Consider the following 24,757-nt stretch of genomic DNA (forward strand, 5'->3'; position numbering starts at 1 on the left):
TCCCCACTCGTGGAACTCTAAAACCTGCAGTCTCACGTCACTTCTTCCCTCAAGCCAATACTGCCTTCATAACTAGTCAACAGTCACTCCCTTCTGGTCCTTCCTTTGTTCTGGAGGTACGATGTTATTTGAAATTCTCCACCATTTAACTCCTTACAAAATTATCTTAGTTGGCTTTTTACTGCACAACCACACATAAAATAACTTTGTATCCACCCAGCATCTGGCTATGAATTGTTCAGTGAATGTTTATTTGATGTCAATGATGTTTCATGATTCACTTAAATGATCACAACCATGACACAAGAAGCTGATTTACTTTGCTGACAACATTCCCAGGACTTCAGCTTTCTACCTACAGCATCACGCATGTGAAAAATACACAGAACTTTGCTTTTAAGATTAGTCTCAAAAATAATACTTGAAGGAAGGATTAAAGTCCAAAAGCTTACAAAAAGCATGACATTTGAGCAGGTGAGACTACTGCAGAATTGCCAACCTGGAAGGTACTTAACGCCACTAACTTTGAATCGGGGGTAATTTGATGGCGTACAACACAAGCCAGTACTGTTTAAATCAGGAAATGGGGGCAAACACAAGTATAAACTTAGTAAATAAAAAGTTTCATGGCCTTACCTTATTATTCTGCATCAGTACAAACAGTCCTATTATAAAAATGAAGCAAAACATTCAGGTTACTCAAAAATTAGCAATTCAACCGATGGTTGACCAGTGACGACAGACACAGAGTCAACTGCTAAGATGACAGGAGTTTCTGCCTGGGTCGTTCATAGTAAAACTTTATTGAACAGAAAACCCAGCAAAGGCTTTCACCTCTGCAAAGTTCCCCTTGGTTTAAAGTAAAGCACTGCATTTTAAAAAGCAATTATACATAAGTCTTTCCTAGAAAAGTCCTGCTAAAACATGTCTAGCAATTTCATTGATTATATAAAGTAGTACACTTAGTGTAATTTAAACATTCCAACAGGAATCAAATCGTACCAGCAGAACCATTTCTGCATCTATGACATCTATGTACAAACACGCATGCAGACACACAAATCTGGAAAAGTTCCTCAGGCATAAACATGCGACATTAATGTCTTCTACTTACAATGTCTATTAAACTACAACAGTATATATTAAAGCTCTTCAGAATAAAGACATGAGAAGCCTTAGGCATTTTTTGTTCATCAATTTGTATCATGGCTTCACGTCTTACTTTCTGCTTTTGCTTCATCACAAAAGCATTATCATCCTCTTTGTTGATTCTTTTGCTAATTCTGTGTCATTGCCATGTCCAGGTAAGGAAATCTAGCTGGAGTCAGATGATCCAGTCCATGCCTGTCAAAGCATCCAGAAGCCAGAGAGCAAACACCATCAGTTTGCTATGGCTGGGGGGCCTTCTGGTAGAAGAGAGGCAAAGAAAGTCTTAAAGACGAGCCAGGCTGTGCTCATAAATGAAGGGCTGGTCTGCTCGTCATCCAGGACGTCCCTGTCTGGAGGAAGGTGGTTAGGGTCATCAGTTTCAGGATCAGGGCCTTCCTATAAGTAATGAAACACAACAAGAAAACAATTAGGACCTTGACAAGCACCAAACAACGTTAGGAAAGGGCAGAGTGAGTCCCTGGCCCCATGCCCCCTACACCAAGCCAGGCAGGCAGGACCCCAGGGAATGATGTCCTGGACCGGATGGAGCCCTTCCCAGGCCTCCAGAGCACAGCCGTGCTGGAGACGGCCTCACAGTTCTCACTATTCCTGGCAGCAAGGATCAGAACAAATGAAGTAACCAGATCTTCAACTACTATTAAACTAGTAATTGAGTGAGCCACTTCATTAAGTGTGGATATTTTTCTAATTTTGGCAGTGTTCCAGTTAAAAAACTAAAAATGGAAGCCCATGGTTCTAAAAATAGACACCAGGGTGACACTTTATATTAAAAAGAGTATCCTTTAGGATTGTGCATTAAAGTGCCTCATAAAAATTCTTTTTCTGTGTTATTTTCCAGGAAATTTATTTCTGTAAGTGAGACAGGCTTATGTTCCTAATCCTTAATTAGAATAACTATCCATTCGCAGTTTCCATGGTATAGCACACTGTTACAGAGCATGAACACTGAAAATAGTGAGTTTAAAAAAACCATTATTTATATATGCCAAAATGCAAATTGCCACACGACAAAAATACCTGATAGATTTTATCTTACAATGGTTTAAAATAGCTACTTGCTCTAAGAATATATTTTGAAAAAAATCTTGAGATATTTAGGTTAATATTTAGCCTAATGGTAAACCATGAGGCTGGACATCTAAAGATTAAGGATTTGGGGGCCAGGCACTTCACGCCAAGCTCACTGGGCTCCATCGGAAGCCCCATACCTGTAGGTTATTGTTGGGGTCCTGATTTACAGCTTCACGGAGGGGGCCATCATTCGGGAAGTTCTGAACTGGCCTCTGTCGAAAGGGAAACCACCCAATGTGATGCCTTCAAAGGAAGCACATGAAGTCCATCTTAGCGAACATCAGAGTGAGATTTGTTCAAGAACTGAAGGGTTCCCCCCGCTTGCTCCCCTCCTCTAATGAGAGCAGCACCTGATGAGAAGCTGGCAGTCAGGCCCACGTGCAGAGACATTCCACCCCGCCGGCTCCTAGACCTTCTCACTGGCCTGTAACGTTCCTGACGTTCACTGTGGAAACTACGTTTTATTCAGTATCATGTGCCCAGCAACATGAACGGCTCCTGGCACATAGTATGTGCTCAGTAAATACTTGCTCATCTAAACCAAACCTTACACTTAAAAATCTGAGCAGAGAAAGGAAGGGGAAACACACACACACAGCTGTGAGAATATATGTAATAATATATTAATAAGACCTAAATGTGGTCACCTAAATATATGATTCTAGAGGCTACGGAATTTAAAGAACTAGAAGTTTTATCTGGAAAATCCATTTGAATCCAAGTATTGAAGCAAATATGACAAAATATTTTATCAACAATGATTAATACTGGATATGAGTATTTAATGTATTATTCTAAATATTTCTTTTCCAAGATTTTTAAAAACTAAAATAAAAATCCGTTTTTCCTATAGAGGAAAAATTTCTTCTGTCAGTTTTCAGCACAAACAAGGACATACGACTCTAGGCCAGGGTTCCTCAACTCCGGCACCACTGACGTATCGGCTGGAGATTTACTGGTGGGCTGTCCTGCGCACTGGAGGAGGTTTAGCAGCAACTCTGGCCTCTACCAACTAGATGCCAGTAAAACCACCTCCCTAGTTTTGACAGTCAAAAATGTCTCCAAACACTGCCAAATGTCTTGGGAGTGGTGGAGGGAGATGAAAAGTCTTCTGGGTTGAGAATCACTGCTCTAAGCCGTGGATAAAGCCAAATGCCAGATCTGTGATGGTTCCCTGTCCCTTTAGGACTATGCTACAGGAGCGCCTGACCTTTATCCTGGAAGGCAGCTGTAGCCTGAGAAAGGTAAGTATGTTCTTATTCAATACAAATACAATTTCCCTTTCCATGCCTCAGTATAGCTGTTTTATTGTGGTTCACGAGCCTGGCAAATACCTTATCTAGAGAAAAAGAAGAGAACGTTGCTCCTGTATTAACACAGGATTAATCACGTTCTTGGCAAAGTCATAACTAAGCCATCAATCCCTTGTATTAAAAATGCTAGCATAAACTAAAAAACACATCTCCTTACATAATGGCTGAGACGGCTCAAAAAAGAAAAATCTGTACTTGGTCTGTGTCACCATATAGCGTAATTTGTAGAAAAGGGGAAAAAAAGGAAAACAAAATCATCTGCTTACAGGTACATGACAACGGTGGCCCCCATGACCATGAGGAATCTGCTCAGGGAAGAGTAGAAGTAGAGGATACTGAGAAAAACGGAAAACGTAGCTGCCGAATAGGTCCAATCCAACCAATCTCGATTTATCTCATCATCTTCTTCCACAATAGGGCCACCTTGTGCATTCATCCGCAAATTCTGATTGGCCCCAGGATTAACCACGACTTGAGGAGCAGCATTCTGATTGGCTGGCTGGTTTTCAGCTGGAAACTGGTTGTGGATAGGGGCTGGAGCAGGCGCAGAGACCACAGGTATCTCTTGTGCACTTGGTGAGGGGACAAAAGCCCCGGATGCAGCAGTGGCCGCTAAGCTAAAATAAAAACGACAGAGACAGATGCTATTGAGAACAAAGCACCATGAAGACTATAGTTCTCATAACCTCATTTATGCAGGGGTCTTCTACTATTAAGAATTGTAAGTAGGTACATACAAACTTGATTCTTCTTTAACTTAGTGAGGAACTTCCTTACTAATAGTCATATCTGCAAATGCCTTTTCTGCTCCTAAGAGAAGCCACCTGGTAAATTTCATCTGGAATTAAACATCAAGGCCACCCATAAAAGTATGGTGCAGTAGCAAATTAAAATTTTCACAAGGGGGAGGGCATAGCTCAGCAGTAGAGTGCATGCTTAGCATCCATGAGGTCCTGGGTTCTATCCCCAGTAACTCCACAAAAATAAAATAAAAAATTTGACAAAACTTTAAAGATATCACAAATTGAAAAGGAAATAGCATATTCTAAATAAAGTCATCAAACTATGTATCGGACTTAAGCACCCTCGCATCAGTACAAATTAGTAGTTATCATTTACGCCCTGCTCCACCTACAGAACCAGCCAGAACAGGGCTCGCAGAAACGGATGAAAATACACTCATCCCTCCATTGCTAACTTTGCAGGTAACAGGGATGTGAGTTCCCGCAGTTCCCAGGAGCCCTGGCCACACCCTGCGTGGAGGGGAAAGACTCACTACTGCATGTAGTACTGCCGTGCATAGATCTGCTGGAACCAGGAGAGCTGCAGCCACCCATAGGTTGTGTAGCCTGAGAAACCAGGCCCGAGGCCCTGGAACGCCGCCGGCTGGCCAGCTTCAGGCCTATGAAAAGATTTTTTTAAATATTCATTTTGACTTGGTTTAGTATGAATAAATGAAAACTAAGTTTAAATTACAATCAAGAATTCGAAACAAAGAGACAGAAACCTGGGCTTTACGACAGTTAGATGCAGATTACTGTGTGATGCACCTGTGTAATACGAGCACAGAAAGTCCTGACGGACAGAGCCCTCCTACCATGGTCTGGATCCCATGGGAAAACAAGGGCCCTTGCCAGGCACTGGATTCTCATCATGTCATCACCATGATGTACAAACAAGCCTTTTCAGGCTAAGTGGATTCCTACCTTTATTTCTGACCGAGTCTTACTGAGGTTTAAACCTACTGCTCATCCTTTAAGGAGCAGCTCTGAGAAGTCACATCTTTCCCAAAGCCTTTTCTTCAGGAAATTCAGCCTCCTCCCAATACCCATTTCTCCCTCACCACTAGGTCTGAACTATACAGGGGCAGAGGTATGTGTGGCATCACCCACGCAGGCTTACCGACCGCCTGTGCCCTAGACAGGCTGCCAGCTGTTACCTCACTGGATCCCCAACAACCTTGTAGGGAGGGAGCTCTCCACCTTCACCATTTTACAGAGGAGAGCCCGAGGGCAGCTCAGGGAAGGCAAGGTGACTGAAGCTAGTAAGTATCAGGGCTGGATTTGAGACCTGTTAGTTTGACACCAAACTCATACTTTTATTATTCAACAGAGCCTAGGGCAGGGTGTGTCAGAGTCATCTTTGGCTTTGTGAGCCCAACACAGTGAATTGCTTTGGCATCAATTCACAAAATTGAAACTGACAGAACTGCAGAAGGATCAGGAGTTGGGTATGCGGGCATCTCTGCTGGTCAGCTCATGTCCTTAACCCAAGTTATATGCACTGGCTGTTCAATAAATATTTGCTGGAGGAAATCAATAAAATTTTACTATGGTGAAATTCACATAGTCAGATATGGGCCTCGATTCTCAAATTGTACAGCCAGAAAAAGGGAAGCAGTTTTAAGCGTTTCTATCCAATAATGAATTCAATTATCCAATTTATATGCTGATAGTCTCTTAACTAAATTCCATACCCATAGTATTTCTAAAATTGTGTTCTAATACAAGTAGATCTTGGATGATTCTGGTTTTGATCATTTAGAAAAGATACAGTGCATGTTAACGAGAGAATATAAAGTGCTTTTGTTAGCTCTGATGATGACGACACTGCAGACATGCAAGATAAATAAAGGTTTTTAGAGTTATATCCTGAATGAAGTACATAGGCGTGAACTGACATAACATCTGGGAATTTCTTTTAAATATTTCAGAGAAAAAAAGGGAAGCAGGAATAAATGAAACAAGTATGGCAAAACACTGTTCATTATATGGAGATTCATTATACAGTTCCCTCTAATTTCATGTATATTTGAAATATCCATTAAGAAAAAAATCAACTCTTCATTCCTCAAACACCTAACTTATCAACAGTCAAGTATTAAGAACAACTAGGAAAAGGAGGGTAGGGGAATTGGGGAATAACAGTTTCAACTCGTAGTTAATGAATTATTTTTTCCCATGGGATTTTCATAGTCAGGTGTTCCAAAAGCTATGAAATCCAAATATCCCAGCATTTAGTCACTTCTGGCTTTTGCTCTAAAGAAAAGCTCTAATTGTTCTAAAGCGATGACCTTTCCTCCTAGCACCACCAACACAGTTCTTGGCAGAGCATTTCTTAAACAATCCCTTCACCTTTGTCACCCACTGTTACAACAAAGCACAAAGCCACTCAGCAAAGCAGCTGCACAACATTTACAACAGCTGTTTTCCTGCAGTGGCACTAATTCCCCATCATGAGGTCAGCACAATGTGAAGCATACCCACGTAGGAGGAGAAATGCCCACATTTTCAATACGTGCATCGCCCCTTTTTAGATGTTCCTAAAAGGCTATGAATTAAGAAAAGTTAAATATGTGAGATCTTTAAAGTGAAACCCTTATAAAGCAAAATTTTATACATTTTAAATTTCCATGACTATGCAGTATAAACACATCTAATTCTTAAGTTGATACAAATGATGCAAATTCATGTTGTCTAAACCTGGTTCTTTATTATAACACTCACCTTGAGACGTTCTCCCATCCAGAGGGAGAAGGGTTCCGAAGAACCTCCCTTTGCCTTAAACTGTCACTTGAGGAATCCCCAGGATACTGTCCCTGATTAAGACCAGCGGGCTGCTCTGTGGATTCAGCAACCTAAATAAGTGTAACATGAACATGAGAACAAAGGGCCTGATGCAACTGTCTGAAATCAAGCTACATGGATTCTTTTGCTGTGAATGGCTTATGTCCCCCCAGCCCGACCTTCGAACTTGATAAAATAAAATAGATGCAATGTTGTGTAAAAAATTTTCTGAAATTTGTTCAACCCAGTATCAATATAGGGATACTAAAAATATTCGTATTTTCTCCTAGAGTAGCTCTACTGTAGTTTCACAAAAATCTTTCAATGAAGTCATCATTGATGAGAAAGCTTCCTGTATATGCTCTCTACATTTTATTATGTTTAATTTACTAAATCAAGAAATTCAATTTGACCAGTAAGATTTATAAATACAACCCAGCCAGCAACCTAAAGGACTTGGGCTGTGTTCTTAGGCTATGTTCAAATGTTTCAAAATGTACAACTATAATACAAATTTAGAGTCTATCACCACATTAGAATATTAATACTGTATATATGAATCAATATTATAAAATGAAAAATGAAGGATTCTGACCATCTAACATAAGCAAGTCTTCAGCGATCACTTGATAAAGACTGTGGCCTTTTCCTATCTAAATAATCACAACGAAAATTTCCAAAGGAAATGATATTAACTTTTCCACTCTTTATAAAAGGTTAATGGTTCCTTAGATGAAATTTATTATGTTCTAAATTCACAAGTGCCTTGCTAGTTCAGTAATCTGGATACACAGCTACTATAGGTCAAATCAAGTCCCAGAAAATAGTGTCATGCAGAACTCCACTTTTCCACTACAACACTGATGAAATAGTCTACTAATCTTATAGTAAACTGTCACTTGTATTGGTAAGTTTTTTATTCTTGACTCTCACTGGGAATATTTATAATATAAAATATAAAATTTATAATATATGTGATAAAAAAAACTCTCTTAAGAGTTTTATCCAACATCCTTGATTTTGACCTTCAGAGTGTGAAGTACACAAATTGCTATAATCATGAAAAAGCAGAGATACCTTTGTGTCAGTTTCTGTCATTTTTGAAGGACTCTTCACACTGCACACCAGATGCAAAACATGCCGTTTTTCCTGCTAAAAGTAATAAGGAGGTACTTTAGGACCTGAATTCAACCTGGTTAGTGATTAAAAACATTCAAAAGTTAATATGTTAAGTGATGTACCTTTGGAAGCAAGTCCCTGAGACACTGGTGATCCAACAACAGCTTCCCAGAGTAAATTAACCTCTGGTCCTCTGGACGCTTATCATGGAAAGAAAGAGGAGCACAGGTCAGCATTTAGCCCTGACAAATTCCCAAACACAGAAGAAACTGTTTTTTGTTTTGCTGAAGTATAGTCAGTTATAATGTGTCAATTTCAGTCACACATATACATACATACATACATTGGTTTTCATATTCTTTTTCATTACAGGTAACTACAAGATATTGAATATAGTTTCCTGCACTATACAGAAATTTTTTAAAAATCTATTTTATACATAGTAGTTATAGAAGAAACTTTTATACAAGTACTTTATTTTTTTGTTGTTGTTGTTATTTTTTCAATTTAATTTTATCTGGGGGGATGTAATTAGGTTTATTTATTTGAAGTTTTTTAATGGAAATACTGGGGATTGAATCCAGGACCTCATGTGTGCTAAGCACATAATATACCACTGAGCTATACCCTCCCCCCATACAAGTACTTTAAATGTGTTTCTTCCCCAGTATCATAGGAAAACATTCTTTCAAAGGCCCCATATACAAAACCTTTATTTAGAAAGTATTTAACTCTGATCTCTAACATGCAAATAAATTTAAGGTTCAAATTATCTCCAGTCCACAAAACCTATGGCAACCTACTTGACTTCTTAACTCCCAAGGAAATTGCTTCCTGCCACTAAAAACACAAATTTTATTTGGGGCTCCTAAAGCAACTAACTTCAAAATCTTGTTCCATTTCAGAGAAAACTCAAAGTTTCAAGGTCAGCCTTCATTAAAACCACCTAGCATTGTCTCAAGATAACATGAAGCAATTCTAAACTTAAGCCCTCAAAGAGCCTTTTCCCAACATTACAAATACAGCTATAGAGGAGATGGTGAGATTTACTACTCCTAAATTAAGGGGGGAAAGCCTAAAATTGACTTGTCCAAGGTTGCCTGCTGCTAAAGAGAGTACCCTCTTCTACATTCCAGTGATTTTAAAATCACAGTGGTGCTACACACTTTTACACAAATCTCACTTTTAAAATCCATTTTTAATTCATCTAAAAACTGAACTGAAAAATAATGGCTTCAAATGATATATACCAAAATCAGTACACTGGAGCTCACCACCAACTTGTCAACCTGCTCTTGCCAGAATAACCAATTATGGAAAATTTGGAATAAAGCTGCTCCTGCAAGGTAGCCTGAGCATATAAAGCAAACTGTTAAAAGCTAACAAAACAGCATATATTTATCTGCATAAATCAGGATTTTTTGACACTGCAGCTATAACAAACTAAAATATATTATTGGATGCCGTGTTCATTATTGTTCTGATTGACTTTATAGGTAAATGCTATACACGTGGATTTGTAAAATGTTGTCATATAGGTGGGGTCCTGCATTATATTAAAGAGGTCCACACTAGAAAGGGTTTGAAAATCACAGGTGCTTGGGATTTGAGGCCTGTTAAAGGCCTGAACTGACATTGTCTTTACCAAAAAGGCTGATTTGGAAAAAAAAAAAATTAAGCAAACAACTATTATAAAGTAAGGCTTCTCACATTAGAAAGCAAGTGAGGGGAAAAGGTATAGCATGCACGAGGTCCTGGGTTCAAACCCCAGCACCTCCTCTAAAAATAAGTAAGTAAACCCACATTAACCCCCCACCTAAATAAATAAAATAAAAAAAAAAAAGCAAATGAGTGTGCTTCAGCCATAATTTTTAAACACAAATTTACACACCTGTGAGAACTTTTATTTACAACTTTGGATCTTTAGACTTAACAGGAGTGATGTTCCTCACCCAAGGAAGCCCTAAAGGAAAGTTCTCCTCCAAAACACTGCCTTTTACCAAATGGTGCAATTAGAGGCCACACATGTTTCCCCAATTTGTGCACCTAACAGTTGTCCTCACAGCAGCATAGCCACCTGGTTTCTTGGAAGCAGCCATGGTGAAATTGCAAACAGTGTCCAGGTGAATGCTAAAGGAATGGGAGCTTCTTAAATAAACAGGCAAATTTCAAAAGAGCAACTCAGAAGGGAAACTCATGTCTATATTCTTGCCAATATGGAATAAAAACAACCTGACCCATGAGCTACGACCATGGCGACTCTTCAAATAAGAAGGAACAATTTCACAATCTTGTCCTGCCCTGCTGCCCTCTCCTGTTTGACGGAGAAGTACATTTGCGAGCAGTTAAAAAAAAAAAAAAAAAAAAAAACCCACTGGTGACACTTACATAATATTAGAATAGAAAGTAAATACAGGAAGGTCCAGCTAACAGCCTCCATCACGTGGTAGAACGGGAGGGCGGAGCTAGGGGTGATGCTGACAGATGCGTCAACCAAAACAAAGCCAGGAAGTCTCCGTATTTGAGAGACCAAATTCTTAAAACCCAGACTCCAGAAGATTCTATTTCCCTTCCAAATCACTCTTTACCAGAAAGGGTACTAGGCTCATTGGTCCCTGGGACTAAGCAGATATGGTAGAGTCCAGCACCCAGGGAGGGGCTCAGGGCGGAAGGTGGACAGGGAGGGTAAGAGCCACGTCTTGCTCCTGGGTGTGGGACCTTAAAGTACACACTGTCTTGGCGCTCTCCATGTTTCTCTAGCCACTGGCCCGGAGATTGGCACTTGCCCTCCCCTCTCCGCAGTGAGAAACTACATTCAGAAAACTCATTTCACGGCATTTATGTTTTCTTATTTCCATCCACTGGATGCAATCCTGATGAGGAGCACCAAGTCACCCTGACGTTTGGGGGAAATTAAGGTTTGGAAGGTGAAATGACTCATCCAAGGTCAAACTGCTGTTTCAAAGGCTTGGCTAAGGCTGGCAGACAGATCCAGGGGACGGCGAAGGGGTCTGGAGAAGTATTGCAGGAGTGTGACAGCTGTGAGGGTTTGGGGACATTAGGAAGCCAGGTGACAGGAGATAGCAACCCGTCAGAAAGGCGGGGCGATGGTGGCCCAGGAGGAGGAAGTGACAGCCACCGGGCCAGAGCAGGGGGGCCCTAGGGCGGTAGGGCAGGAAGCGAGGGAGACCACAGGACTGAGAGAAGGGACCTAGGGAGCACCGGCCGCCGGCGAAGAGAGAGGCTATATGGAAAGGGGAGGCGGAAGTGGCATTCCTAGGGGAACGCGAGGAGGGATGCGAGGATGACAGCCAAGGCTAAGGCTGGGGCTGGCAGTGGGAGTCGGGGGCCACTCTCACCGGGCGCTCGGGGTAGACACGGCTCAGATGGGCCTTGAGGCAGCCCACGCTCCAGCTGCGGTCGCCGCTCAGCTCCAAGTCGCGGTGGCGCTGGTTGGGGCTCTTCACCAGGAGCGTGACGGGCTCGGGCTCGGGCTCCATGTCGGCGGCGCCGTGGGCTCTGCTGCGCTCTCAGATGCCAGGCAGGCGGCAGCCGCCGCAACCACCGCAACAACCGTTCGCGTCCCTGGGGCGCGCGCCCCCGCCTGGGTCACTTTTTATAGGCAACCCGCGCCCGGGCTCTGCAGACAGAACTCTCTGTGGCTGCCGCCCATTGGTTGAGATGGACGCCCCTGCCCTAACGTGGCCCAATCGGCGCCCGGCTCCGTGGGCGGAAGGGCGGGCTGAGCACGTGGACGCGGGCTGATGCAACCCGCTGCCGTGGCGTCACCCCGAGTCGCAGCTTCGGCCTCGCAGTCCGGGTTCGGCCGCCATGCTGGGTGCGTGTGGCCCGCGCGGGTCGCCTAGGCCGTGAGGACGGTGGCTTGCTCCGTGGCCTGGGTTGCTCAAGGCGCTTTCGGGAGGGCCGACCCGGCTGACTCCCGATTTGGCAACCTTTACAAATTGTTTCCTCACAAAGCAGCATCCCCCGCCCTTTTGACCCCAGCCCCACTTCTTCCCTTTACCCCGGGTGGCCCGGGACGTCAGGCCCCCCAGGGGAGACTTCCCCACCCGCACCCCAGCCTCAGCTCAGAGAACTGGGCGGACTCGGCTTGCTAGCTCACCCGGAAGGGCGCCCACAACGTGCCTTAAGATGGGTGAGGAAGACACAGGGCTGTTCTTGGGGCTCAGGATACAGGCGTCAGGGCCGCTGTTGCCATTCATCTATGGTATCAGGCTTGAACGTTACACCTCCACGTGTGGGACGTCACCCTAATGAGTGGCAAGCAGGCCGCAGTCCAGCTGGGAGACGCTTGAAAAGGGCCTCACTTTTTAGGATGCTAACAAGGTGCTTCCTTTAAATTGGGGCTGAGATAAGGAAGGCAGGGTCCTCAGGTTCCTAAAATGTGATCACAAAGTCTTCTCTGATATAGACATTCCCTCCGTTTGTAGGAAAAAGGTCTTGAAAAACAAAACACATCATGCTGGCCCCATTCTTCGTACAATCCTGTTGGGACATCTGCTTTTGCCAGGTGTGGCAGGAGCTTGGCAAGGGCAAAGAGGGTAACAGGAGGCACCTGGTCCGGTAGGTGGATGTAAAACCACAAACTGGGTGGCTTAAACGACAGAAATGTGTTGTCTCACAGCTCTAGAAGCTAGATGTCTGAGATCAAGGTGTCGGGCAGGGTTGGTTCCTTCTGAGGGCTATGAGGGAGAATCTGTTCCATCCTCTCCTGCAGCTTCTGGTGGTTTACTGTCAGTCTTTGGCATTCCTCGGTATGTAGCTGCATCACGCCATCTCTGCCTTCATAGTCACATGGTGTTCCCCCATGTGCCTGCCTTCACATCGCTTTCTCTTTATGCATGTCTGTCTCTGTGTCCCAATTTCCCCCCTTCTTATAAAGGCACCAGTCATACTGGATTAGAGTCTACCCTAATGACTTCATCTTAACTTAAATCTCCAAATACGGTCACATACATAGGTACTGGGGGTTAGGACTTCAATATATTTTTGGAGGACACAATTCAATCCGTAACAACCACCCTTAATGTAATACAGAACATGGAGTTTTCAGCAGTCTTTGTACTAAAAAGTGAGATGGATCATTTCCCCCATGCTCAGCTTTCTATGATTGGTTTTTGTCTGCAGGGGAGGGCTCAGTTCCTTTTCATCAGGGCTGGCTTCATGGGTATGGGACCTGTGGGGCCCCACTCTTGGTTTAATACTCTGCTGTTACCATCTAAAATTCTTAATAAATTTTGAACATGAACCCTGCAGTTTCATTTTTCACTGAGTTCCACAAATTATGTAGCTGGTCCTGTTTTTCCACACATCTGGATGGAAGAAATGACTGATTATGAGCTGGTAGTCTTGCAACTAGATAAAGGCTGACCAGTGTGGCCAGGCCAGATAAAGCAAGCAAAGGCTTTAGAGAAAGCAGCCAGACAGGAGATAACAGCCTCATTGGGAAATTAAGTATGTCATATAAAATGGTTTCCTGCAGTCTGCAGTGACAAACACCAGGTCCCCTTAAAACAGCACATCTGTTATCACTCAATAGTAAGAAAGTAAAAGGTTGTGTTTTTCCCTAAGGAAAAGACAGTCCAGTTACTATGATTCCTTTTTGCACTATCTCCCAAGAAGACAACTCCTTTTAAAGGACTTTTGTGATTCTGTGTATAGCACAGAGTCATCCCTCATATGTATGGGGTCCTGGGTCCAGGACCATCCCCTGCCAATACCAAAATCCTTGGATGCTCAGATCTCTTCTATTAAATGGCATAGTATTTGCATATAACCAATGCACACCCTCCCATATACTTTAAATCATCTCTAGATTACTTATAATACCTGATACAATGTAAATGCTATGTAAATAGTTGCCACCACATGGCAAATTTAAGTTTTGCTTTTTGGAACTTTCTGGAACTGATTTCTGCAGAATATTTTCAGTCTGCTGTTGGTTGAATCTGTGGATGTGGAACCCATGGATACAGAGGTCCAACTGTATTTATAAAAACATTCAAGTCAATATGCCAGGAATAGAAAGATAAACATGGGGTGACCCTGTTCTCAGTGACCTTACAAATATAACAGATATGATAAGACAGTGCAAAAATACAGAAATAAAAGACAACCCCAAAGTCTCATACATTTCTGAAGGACTTATGATTACACTGAGGAATTACACAGAGGCAGGAGGAGAAGAGGGGGAAACAGAGAAAACTAGATGGAAGAGGTGGAATTTGTGCTCAACTTTGAAGCATTTGAAAAAAATTAAAATGGTAGCAATTATTGATTAAGCCCAATAGGTTACATGTAGACACCATTTGTACAGGCAAGTATAGTTCAGTGGTTAAACTGATGGGCCCAGAGCCAGACTGCCTGTTTCAAACTCAATGTGTGCCCCTTATGAGCTCTGTGACCTTAGGCAAGTTACTCAACCTCTCTGTACCTTTGTCCTCATCTGCAAAATAGGAAGAATAATAGTATCTCTTTCACAGGATTGTTGTGATAGTTAAATGATAGAACATTACTAAAGGTCTTGGGGAAGATCCAGACACTTAGTAAGAGCTTAACCAATATTAGCCTTAAACATTTAGGGAACTGCAAGAAGTCCGGTCCAGAGGGTCCCGAGCCTGGCTGTGAAACAAAATCACCTAAGGAACTCTTTTTTAAAGTGAGGATTCTTACAACAAGAAGTATTGACAAAGATATAGAGCAATCAGAACTCACACATGGCTGGTAGGATGGTAAAATGGTACAACTCCCGTGGAAATCAGTCTGGCAGTTTTCATAAAATTAAACACACACCTACCCTACAACCCAGTTATATTACACTTGTAGGGATTTACCCAACAGAAATTAAAGACTTGGGTAAGAATGTGGACGGCAGCTTGATTCATGAGCACATCAAAGACAGTTGAGGTATCCATCACCAGGAGACTGGATAAATAAACTGTGGTATATTTCTACAGTGGAACACTGCTGGGTAACAAAAAGAGATGAACTACCATACATGTAGCAGCATGGATGAATCTCAAAACAGTGCTGAGCAAAGGAACCAGACAGAAGGAGTACATCTTACATGATTTCATTTGTATGAAACTCTAGAATAAGCAAAATGAATCTATGGAGACAGAATACAGAAGCGTGGTTGCCTGGGGATGGGGGTGGCAGAGACTGACTTGGAAGGGGTAGGCAATGCTGTGCTGAGGTTGGCTGGTTCTGGTTCACAAGAACCAAAGGTGAGCCTCTCTTCCTGACTCTGCTTTCAGCATCATCACATTGACAGTTTGAAACTGGCCATGGTGGGGATATTTATACCACCGAGATCAGTGAACGCTATAAAGCGGAACTTTTTCTCTCCCAGGGGAATCAGTTGTTAAACTTTTACCAACACACCGCTGGAAGCATGAAGGAAATTTCTGGGGTGGTGATGTTCTGTCTGGGTAAGAATATGGCTTAGACAGGCACAGGCATTTTTCAAAGTAGATGCAGCTGTGCACTTAAGATATGTGTGTTTTACTGCACACACTTTATACCCCAGTAAATATGTTAAAAAAAAAATAGAATAGGTGTCTGGTCCCATGTCAGGCCTATGAGACCTGAGGCATCTAAATTATTACTGATTCAAGGGCCAGGTTTGGAAACCACTGGCAAGTATGACAGTAAGTATAGAGTTAATTTTTAAATAATAATAATGATAATGTCAGTGAGAGGTAAGATGGGAAAGAATTCCCAGGACCAGCTCAAGGAAGACTTCACATGCTCCCTGCTGAGAGTTGGCTTTATTTTGTGGATGCTAAGGTTTCTGAGCAGTAGAAGGGACGGGATCAGAGTCAGTATGGACCTGCACCATTACAAAGACTGGGTTTGAGGGGGAGAGACTTGGAGCCAGGAGACCTGAGTGGTTCATTCAAGAGGAAATGTGTATCATCAGCAATAGGATAGATCCAAAAAGGAGATATAGGGGGGAAAATGACAAAAAAAAAAAAAAAAAAAAAAAAGACATCACAGAAATAAAGCAGGAGGGAAAGAGGCTTGGGAACGAAGACGGATTCATGACTAGAGGTAATGGCTAACACTGGGGAGTGCTTACCACGTGTCAGGCAGCTTCACAAACCTTGAGTGACTTTATTCATTTAATCCTCACAGCAACCTTGTGACATAGAATGCTTTTATTATTGCCATCTTACAGCTGGGGAAACTGAGGCACGGGGAGTTTTAAGTAGCACAGAGCTAGTAACTCAGCAATTTTTAGTTTTTAATTAACTGGTACTGAGGGATAATTTACATATGGTAAAATACATGGATCTTAAGTGTACACTTCAAAGCATTTTGGTAGGTGTATTTGCCTGTGTGAATTCTTTCTTATCATTCCAGATACATGCCTATCATTCCAGAGAGTTTCCTAGTGCCCCTTCCCAGGCAATCTGCTCACCCCCACCACTCCTGGTCCGGGACATTCCTGACCTGCTCTCTGTCACTCCAGTTCAGTTGTGCCTGTTCTAGAAGCTTAGATAGGTGAAATCACACAATACATATCCTCTTGTGCCTCTCAAAACTAGAAAATCAAGCAAATCAGGGAAAGAGAGAGAGTACACGTAATGAAAATCCATATCCTTAACTGAGATTTCCAGAAATGTGGAAATGAAAGACGATGGAAATTTTAAAACTTGATTGTAGCTGTCCTTCTGTGGTGCTATGTTTCTGCTGTGACCTTCTGATACATTCTACAGCATGGATGATCCTTGAAAACATTATACTAAGTAACACAAAAGGCCATATATTGTATGGTTTTTATTTATATGAAGTAACCCAGAGTAGGCAAATCCAGAGAGACAGAAGCAGATTAGTGCTGTCCAGGGGTTAGTGGAGGGTGACTGCTTATTGGGTCCATGACGTCCTTTTCAGACGATGAAAATTTTTTGGAGCTAGATAATGGTGATGATCATACAACACTGTGAATGTGCTAAATGTCACTGAATTACACATTTCAAAATAGTTGACATTTTAAATAATACAACAAGAAAAAAAGATTAAAAAGCCCCCTTGATTCCCTCTGTTCTGTTGAATGCTATTTTTTTTCATCTCAGTGACATTTATTGTAGGTTGAAAAAAATCAGCATTCACCTGTTTAGTGTACAAAAAGGGCACTAGATCTTTTAAAAAATATTAGGAAACTGAAGATGCAGATGCCTTAATTGTAAGTTTGGCAAAAGTGAAAAGTTCTTGAAAACACAACTCTATGGCTCAAAAAAGTTTTTCTCCACAGTATAATATTTAAAGGGAAAAAAAACTGCAGTATCAATAAATTAGACCATATTTAATCACATAGAACTTTTGTCCACCAACCCTCCAAAACACAAAATTTTTCTTACTTTCAAAATTCCTTAGAAAGAGAAAAAACAACAACAAAAAAACAAGAAGGTGCACCAGAAGTTGATACATAGTAACTGACTATATACTTCAATTAAAAAAAAAAAAAAAAAGAAGTTCAACTGAGTCCCTTAAACTGGCTCCCAGGGCAGAGGGCAGGTCAGCCCTGCACCAAGGGGCCTCCGAGAACCATCCCGTTTCAGCTGAATCTGCACGTCCAGGCCGAATACAAGATGTCTGTCTGCAGAACTTGGGGTTCCAGGGTCTGCTCAGCCCTCTTCCCTCTCCGCCCCAAATGAAAAACAATACAACAACTGAGGTGGGAAGCCCCATAAAAAAGACCGGCAGGACCCCCAGGCAGGGCCAACACGCTCCTGCCAGCACCATCCGGTTCCCTGGCCCAGCGGCTCTTTCTCACTTTTTGCCTCTGAAATGGCTTGCTTCTAGGAAAGTGGAACTTACTCCTAAAATTCTATTGGTTCCCTGAGCTAACTCCTGATTGGTCCATTTGTAGTGCTTTATTTGCTCGGAGCTCACTCCTGACTGTTTATTTCTCCCCCTCCTGATTGGTCCATTTCTACAAAGCTTGTTCCTAATTAGTCAACTTTTGTTATACCTTATTTGCATATGATGTTGCAAAGTGTAAACTGGCAACCTATAAAGGCCTGTGTAAACCTAAAGACAGGGTCCAGAGCTTGGAGTGTTAACTCCGCTGGGCCTGCTGGTGTAATAAACCTGAGTTCTCCAACTCTCTGAGTGCTGCTTGGTCTCTCGTCTGGATCCAGGTTGCTGTCACAACTAAGCTGTAACAATGAGGTGTAACACTGAGCTGTAATACATTTTTCTGCAACACAACTAGTGCAATAGAAAAGATGAGCTTCTTTGGTGCTCCAGGCACCCAAGGGGTCCCACAGAGACTTGGGGGGTGGGCCACTGCAGGTACTTTTGCTCTCTGGGAAGCCCTTAGGAGACACCCCCACAGCTTAGAAAAATAGATGTGTCTAGGTGAGCATTTCCATCTCCCAGCACTGTGACTCCCAAATCTACTTATGGTCTCTGTTCTCCGAGTATCAGGCTAACGGTGGCCGCCTGAGCCCTTCCTGAGCTCCAGGACCTGGATTCTGACCACTGGGATGTCGTCATAGTTAAAGTGTCCAAAACCAAACCCACCTACTCGCTCTTTTCCTCCAGCAGAAAGCCCGTTACCTTGCTCTCCATTTTGTATGGCTTGCTTATTCTTACAGCTGCCCAGGCTCAACTTCTGGGGCGCTGTTTCTATACACACATACATCCAGACAATTCGCACTTCTGGAAGATACTATTTCTTCCTCCTCTTTGCCATGCCCTGTGCCACGCTTAGAGCCTTGAGACTTGCTGATTGGCTTTGCAAACTTGCACTGCCTCCTCTCTGGGTGCCCTGCCTTTTCTCCTCCAGCCTCCTCCATCTCCTGTCTGGCTAAGCTTCCTAAGGCTCAGATTGCCCCTTCACCTTCAGTGGCTCCCCAGTGCTTCTGAGTCAGTTATGAGCTCCTCAGCCTCACAGGTGGGGTCTTGCACATTATGACTTCCTCAGTCTTATTCTTCCCCCATTCGTAATCCTCAGACACCAGGAAAACTGGTTTATTTCTTGTTCTCCAAACACACCTAGTAAGCTGTCCTTACTCTTGTCCTTGCTCAAGCCATCCTGCCACCTGGGACACCTTCTCCCAACCTCAGCCCTCGTGTCTGTCTGTAGAATCCTACCAATCCTCCAAACCTATATTTCAAATATCATTTTCTCTATCATTTTCTTAAATCCGTTAGTGTTTGCTCCTGTTTGCATCCTTGGAGTGTTTCATGCTGTGACTCTCCTATGCGCTGGAATGAAAAACACTTGTCCTTTCTCGCCACTGTCTTTCATCCATATGACATTCTGCAGTTTGGCCTCCTGGCTGGGTGGTTCTACTTAACGCTCTGCCATGTGGTATTTTTAGAGACTGGATGTGTTGTGGCTTCTGTTCAGGAAGGGGTGTTCATGTTCTACGTGTGCTTTCGGTCATAAGGTTAACCCTCACTTCAAGTGGGGAATTACCAGTGAAGCTGGTGACTGGGTTTTCCTGGGCCCTGTTTCTGTGAACACTTTTGAAGTGGGCAGCCTTTTTTTGTTGCTGTTTTTCTGATATCCTGGGCTATACACAGCTACAAGCGAAACCTGGCTGCTTTGCATGTGCTTGGGGGCCTCTCAGCCAGCTGGTTCTTCTGGAACATTCCAGTAGGTCTCATGCCTGTGAAACCCACCTCTCCCTCCCAGCCACACAAGAGAGGCCAGGCAGGTGTGTAAGAGGAAATTCAGTCCAAACGGGGCTCTCCATGCTCCCATGAGACCCACTGCTCTCCGCCTGGCAGGTGGGGCCCAGAGGGCCTATTTGGTGGAAAATGGGCGCTACTGTACTTACTTCAAAGCCATGACAAGTCTGGGCAGGAACTGAAAGAGGATATGAAATCTGGAGGCTGAAATGTCAAGGGGAAAATTAGGGCTATCTGGGCAGTGGATCCTGGGGGAGATAAGTGACACGTCCCTTCTGCGGTGGCTGGTGTGGCTGCTGGTTGGGGTTGGGCCCCAGCCCTGATGACCCACCTCTCTGTGGTTTTCCGTGCACAATGCAAGGGTGGACTCCTCATTAACAAGGAACACTCTATCATCCAAAGGCAGAGAGAGATGCACACACTGAGGACCGAAATCTCTTACCTTCCCAGTGTCCAGTAGGCCCAGCGATGACTTAGAGGGCCTTCAGAGGCCCCGTGCACACAGTAGGGCAGCAGGAAGTGCTGGGCCCAGGGTGGGGGGTGGTGACAGGAACATGTGTTCTCCAATCCACTCCCCCAGCTTCCACAGCTTTGACCCACCACATGTGGGCTGGACCACAGTCATCACCAGGCCTGCTGGCTGGTGACACCCGTTCTGGTCCAGTTCTTTCATGTCACAGACTGAGGCTCAGAGGAGTTAAGGGGCATATCCGGGCTCACAAGCCAATTTTGGGGGGAGAGACAAACTCAAATCCAGGTCCCTTGGTGGCCACACTGCAGCTCTTTCCACTCACCCTCTCCACCTCTTGGTTCAAGGCCAGATTGAAAATCCTGGGAGACTTTCAAAAACGACTGAAGAAAATGGGTTCCCTTTGAGTCTACAAACACATGCAAGGGAAACTAAGTGGCTCCTATAAACATCTGTGTGGAATCAGGCAGTATGACCTACAGAACCAGTGGAAGCTCAGAGAAAAGTTCAATCCAGGGTTGCAAAAACAATAGTTAATTTTTTTCAAAACACTCAGCAGAGTTGAGAAACAGTGTGTTCCAAAACAATAAATTCTGTTGACTGAGTAAATGTATTTTTAATTCACTGCATTGCTTTTGACCTCTCTGTTAACTCAAGGCTTTTTTTTTTTTTTTTTTTAGACAAAGCTATTATCATTGTTCAAAATTTGGTTTCCAACATAGTGAAAAAAATTGTTTAAATTCCTGAAGCCAAAGCATTCTCTGTTCTTGGCTTAGTGTTTCCCTGAGGTCAGAAGAGTGAGCACCCATTCTCCAGGAAATGGTTTTCCATATAGTTTTAGAAAGGCAAGCATTCCCTGATAGAGGCTTTTCCTTATCTGGAGTTGGGGTTGATCCAGGTCCAGTGATCGGCTCAGAGGCAGCCCCCCTCTCCAACCTTCAGGAGCTCAGTCAGGCACTTGGTCTTTCTCAGCAAGATCTGACATGGTAACAAAATAGTGGGGCTTATAACAGCCTGGGAGCCCAGGGCCTGGAACGAATGCTGAAGTCCTTTGAATCCCAACCCCAAGAAAGAGACTTTTGCCTTTATGACTAAGTGGGTGCTTCAGTGCGCTTGGAGGGGGCCAACCAGAACCAGCGATGCCTCATTCCTTGGCCACCCCAGTGCTAATGGAAGAAGGCCCAGCCAGTTGAATCCCCAACTCACCTTTCTACTGCTTGGGTTCATCTAAGGCTGAAATGCCCTTTCAGAGAGCCACGCCCACTGGCTTTGGACATCTCTTAATGCACATTCTGCTCCCACATCCCAGGTGGTTTGTGCAAACACTCTGGGGGGGGGGGGGTTCCATCCATAGTAACCTGAATACCCTTACTTGAGCAAGGTTCACCTCCCCCAGGTTCTCTCACCTCTGACCCCCATCTTACATCCCTCTACTGCAGCCCCCTCTGCCATTTGCTCCATTTCCATCTCTTACTGGCAGTTCCTCCTCCCCTATCCTTCCACCCAGCCCTAGGGTGAGTTTGGACCTTTCTGATTCTTTGCCCAATCTTGCCGTCTGTACACCCATCTCTCTGCTTTCCCATCCCTGACCCACCAAACCTGCATCCTTAACCAGACCTCCATCCTCCATCCCCATCCAAGCCTGGAATTTAACACCCTTCCACAAGACTCCCTAAACTTTGCCCCTCCTTTGAAGTTCTTTCTTGACACACCTGCCATCTAAACCCCTCCTTAAGGTGTTTTGTAAGTTCCCTTTCCTTCCCTGCGGGATGAGCTGGGGAAATGGCAGTGATGCCCAACATGGCCTTTCCACAAATTAGATGGGCCCCCTGTTGTGTAGAAAAACACAGGGCACAGAAGAAAGTCTAAGCCATGTTTTTCATGTAGTGGTTCACCACCCATTAGTGGGTCCCAAACTCATTTTAGTGAATTGCAACCAACATTAAAAGGAGAAAAAGAACCAGAATAGAAAACACCAGAGTGCGTCGTTCATAGTAGGAATGACGATTGTTCTGTGACACTTTAGTTTCACTGTGTTCATTCCAAGTCTCAGAGTAGAATAGATTTTACTGTGGGTTGCAGCCCCCCAAAGTTTAAAAGTCCCTGGTCTACTAAAGAACCAACCAAAACACTGAAGACATGTTATTGAAACTGAAGGAAGTGAGAGGTGGTTAAAGAAATTTGCATTATTATGGATGCTCAACGAGCCCTGTGTTCCTCCTGTAAGGGCTGCAGGTGGGGCACCCATTCTTCTGACCTTAGAGGGGGAGACATGGTTGGGGGTGCTCTCAGGAAAGGTCGGCAGAAACTGCCAAGATTCACCAGCACTCTGACTCAAATTTGTACACAAATCAAAGACTGAAATCTTAATGTGTTGTAATCAAGAGCAAAAGAAAATGTAAAAGGAACATGTAAAACCAGGGGGTTTTCTAGACAACTCCATCTGCAACTTCTCCAGCCCATAAAAGCAAAGCCCAGAGGACGTGTCCCATGGCAGTGGGGTCCAGCCGAAGTTTGGAAATCAACCAGCTTCTTCAGTCAGTTCATCAGATGTTACGGCTTAAAGCGCAACAGGACACACGCCCCGTCCCTGTGGACAGGTGGACGCCCCATGCATCTGGCTTTGGGAAGATGTGGCCAAGCCTAGAGTTACTGGCAGTAAAAGGTGAGCACGTTTTCTTGGTTTCCTCGGATCAGGACGACTGGGGGTCTGAGGTCCTGGGACAGCGTCTCCAGCCAGGCCATGTAGAGCGAGCTCGGGCACTCCCCCTTCCTCCCAACGGGCAAGGTGCTGTGGGGCAGGAGGAAGCCGCAGATGGGAAATTACCAAGGGGCCTTCCCCACACAGCCCAGCTCATGGTGTGCTTTCTGAACAGCATCTCCTTTACTGAGCCCTTCAGACCTCCTCCTTCCCAGCCACCCTAAGAATGACCAGCTGCCTCCTTAAAAGCATGACTTAAAATGTACCTTCAGCCACAAATCATTTCTGAACAAAGCCATGACCTGTAAGGCCCCCATGATCTGGTCCCCACCAGCCTCCACAACTCACCTCCTGGCACCCTCACACTCCTACAGCCACAGGGGCTTCCTTTCCACTCTTGAAAAAAAGGGCAAGCTTGCTCCTGCCCCAGGGACTTGGCATGTGATGTCCTTCCCACCCAGAAGGCAGTGCCCCCAGCTCTTCACCTGATTGGCTCCTTCAATCCCTCCAGTCTTGGCTCCAGTGCACCTCCTTCTCTGATCACCCTCTTCAATCCCATCTTCCCATTTCTATCACATCACCCTGTTTCACTGTCTTCGTAGCACTTCACCCTCTCAAATCCTCTTTTCATTTATTTGTTTGTGGTCTGTCTCTCCCACTGGAATGTATATTCACTCACGCATAGACTGGGTCTGTCTTATTTACCACCCTGTCCCCGTGCCTAGAACACAGTCTGACACAACGAGGTCATATCATCCCATCAGGCCACTCGGATCATGCCAGCCTTGCCTCCTCCAGCCACACACCTGCCTGAGCCACAACCTGGTGTGTTCATGCATTTCAGCTATGTCCTGGTCCTGCCCCTGGCCCTGTTTGTAAGGCCCCAGGGGCAGGACTCCTCTGTCGCCTGGGGAGGGCCTCTTGTCCAGACTGCAATGCTGTGCAAATAACAACCTGTCCTGGGAATGCTGTTCAGCCACATTTTCATGGCTATTTTGGGAAGTGATCGGGAAGTGACTTTTCCACCATCTTGAGACTCCCAAGATGTGCAGTGATGACCGCAGCTGCCCAATTCTTGGCTCTTGGAGAAGGTAGGCCCATCGCACAGAACCAGCTGTCATTACATGAAGCTGGGGCACCAGCACCTTATGTGGGACTGCGCTTTGTTTTCCCAAGTACATCCACAGGTATTATTTCATCTGGCCATCAACGTCCCCACCCCTGGGGAAAAGCTGAGGGCATTGGGCAGAAAGGAAGATGCTGTGTGATGCTGGGCTTCAGAGCCCGGCTCTGGTGTCAGAGAAGCTGTAGGAGTCGCGGCTTGGCCACCCCTTCAGCTGTGTGGCTTTGACAAATGGCTCCCTGCCCCTGAATCTCGGTTTCCTTTTCCCCAAGGTGAGAACACACATACCTCCCTCATAGATGCCTGTGAGCCCTAAAGACCCACGAAGGGTCCGCACGACGCCCAGTACAGAGCAAGCGCTACATTTCGTCGGCAGTACCATCATCACCTGTTACTATTTACCAGCACGGGATGACCAAGTCAGTGAGTGGCAGAGCTAGGACTTGACCTGAGGTCCCGGGATCTTTCTACCCTAGTGGCCCCTGCTCACTGCACCCCCAACCTCTGCTGAGAAGGTGACTCAAGGTCATCCATAAACAGCTGTCTCTTATTTAAAAT

The 24,757-nt window shown here is 44.3% G+C and overlaps 2 protein-coding genes across 9 annotated transcripts in view; both read right to left on the minus strand.

Annotated features, from left to right (window-relative positions):
* Nucleotides 1-784: 784 nt before the first annotated feature.
* Nucleotides 785-11,850, minus strand: HERPUD1 (homocysteine inducible ER protein with ubiquitin like domain 1). Of its 2 annotated transcripts, XM_010967315.3 has the most exons (8): nucleotides 11,599-11,849; nucleotides 8,362-8,439; nucleotides 8,198-8,272; nucleotides 7,061-7,191; nucleotides 4,831-4,956; nucleotides 3,821-4,171; nucleotides 2,379-2,484; nucleotides 785-1,545 (listed from the first exon to the last, which is right to left on the minus strand). In XM_010967315.3, exons 1-8 carry the CDS (start codon nucleotides 11,737-11,739, stop codon nucleotides 1,381-1,383), a joined length of 1,173 nt encoding a protein of 390 aa, XP_010965617.3. In that variant the 5' UTR covers nucleotides 11,740-11,849; the 3' UTR covers nucleotides 785-1,380. The 2 variants fall into 2 exon arrangements, with proteins under 2 accessions (XP_010965617.3, XP_074226801.1); XM_074370700.1 differs by lacking the exon at nucleotides 785-1,545 and having other exon boundaries at nucleotides 2,384-2,484; nucleotides 3,978-4,171; nucleotides 11,599-11,850.
* A 10,884-nt stretch (nucleotides 11,851-22,734) lies between these two features.
* SLC12A3 (solute carrier family 12 member 3) overlaps nucleotides 22,735-24,757 on the minus strand; it is a 33,486-nt gene continuing 31,463 nt past the window's right edge. For 6 of the 7 annotated variants that reach the window (XM_074370704.1, XM_074370702.1, XM_074370703.1 and 3 more), the window contains one exon: nucleotides 22,735-23,166. In XM_074370704.1, the coding sequence (XP_074226805.1) occupies nucleotides 23,025-23,166 (142 nt within the window). In that variant the 3' untranslated portion in view covers nucleotides 22,735-23,024. The remainder of the gene's footprint in view (nucleotides 23,167-24,757) is intronic. The other variant, XR_012509276.1, reaches the window with a different exon arrangement.

The sequence above is a fragment of the Camelus bactrianus genome, chromosome 9 (genome assembly GCF_048773025.1).
Source record: "Camelus bactrianus isolate YW-2024 breed Bactrian camel chromosome 9, ASM4877302v1, whole genome shotgun sequence".
Classification (NCBI taxonomy): domain Eukaryota; kingdom Metazoa; phylum Chordata; class Mammalia; order Artiodactyla; family Camelidae; genus Camelus; species Camelus bactrianus.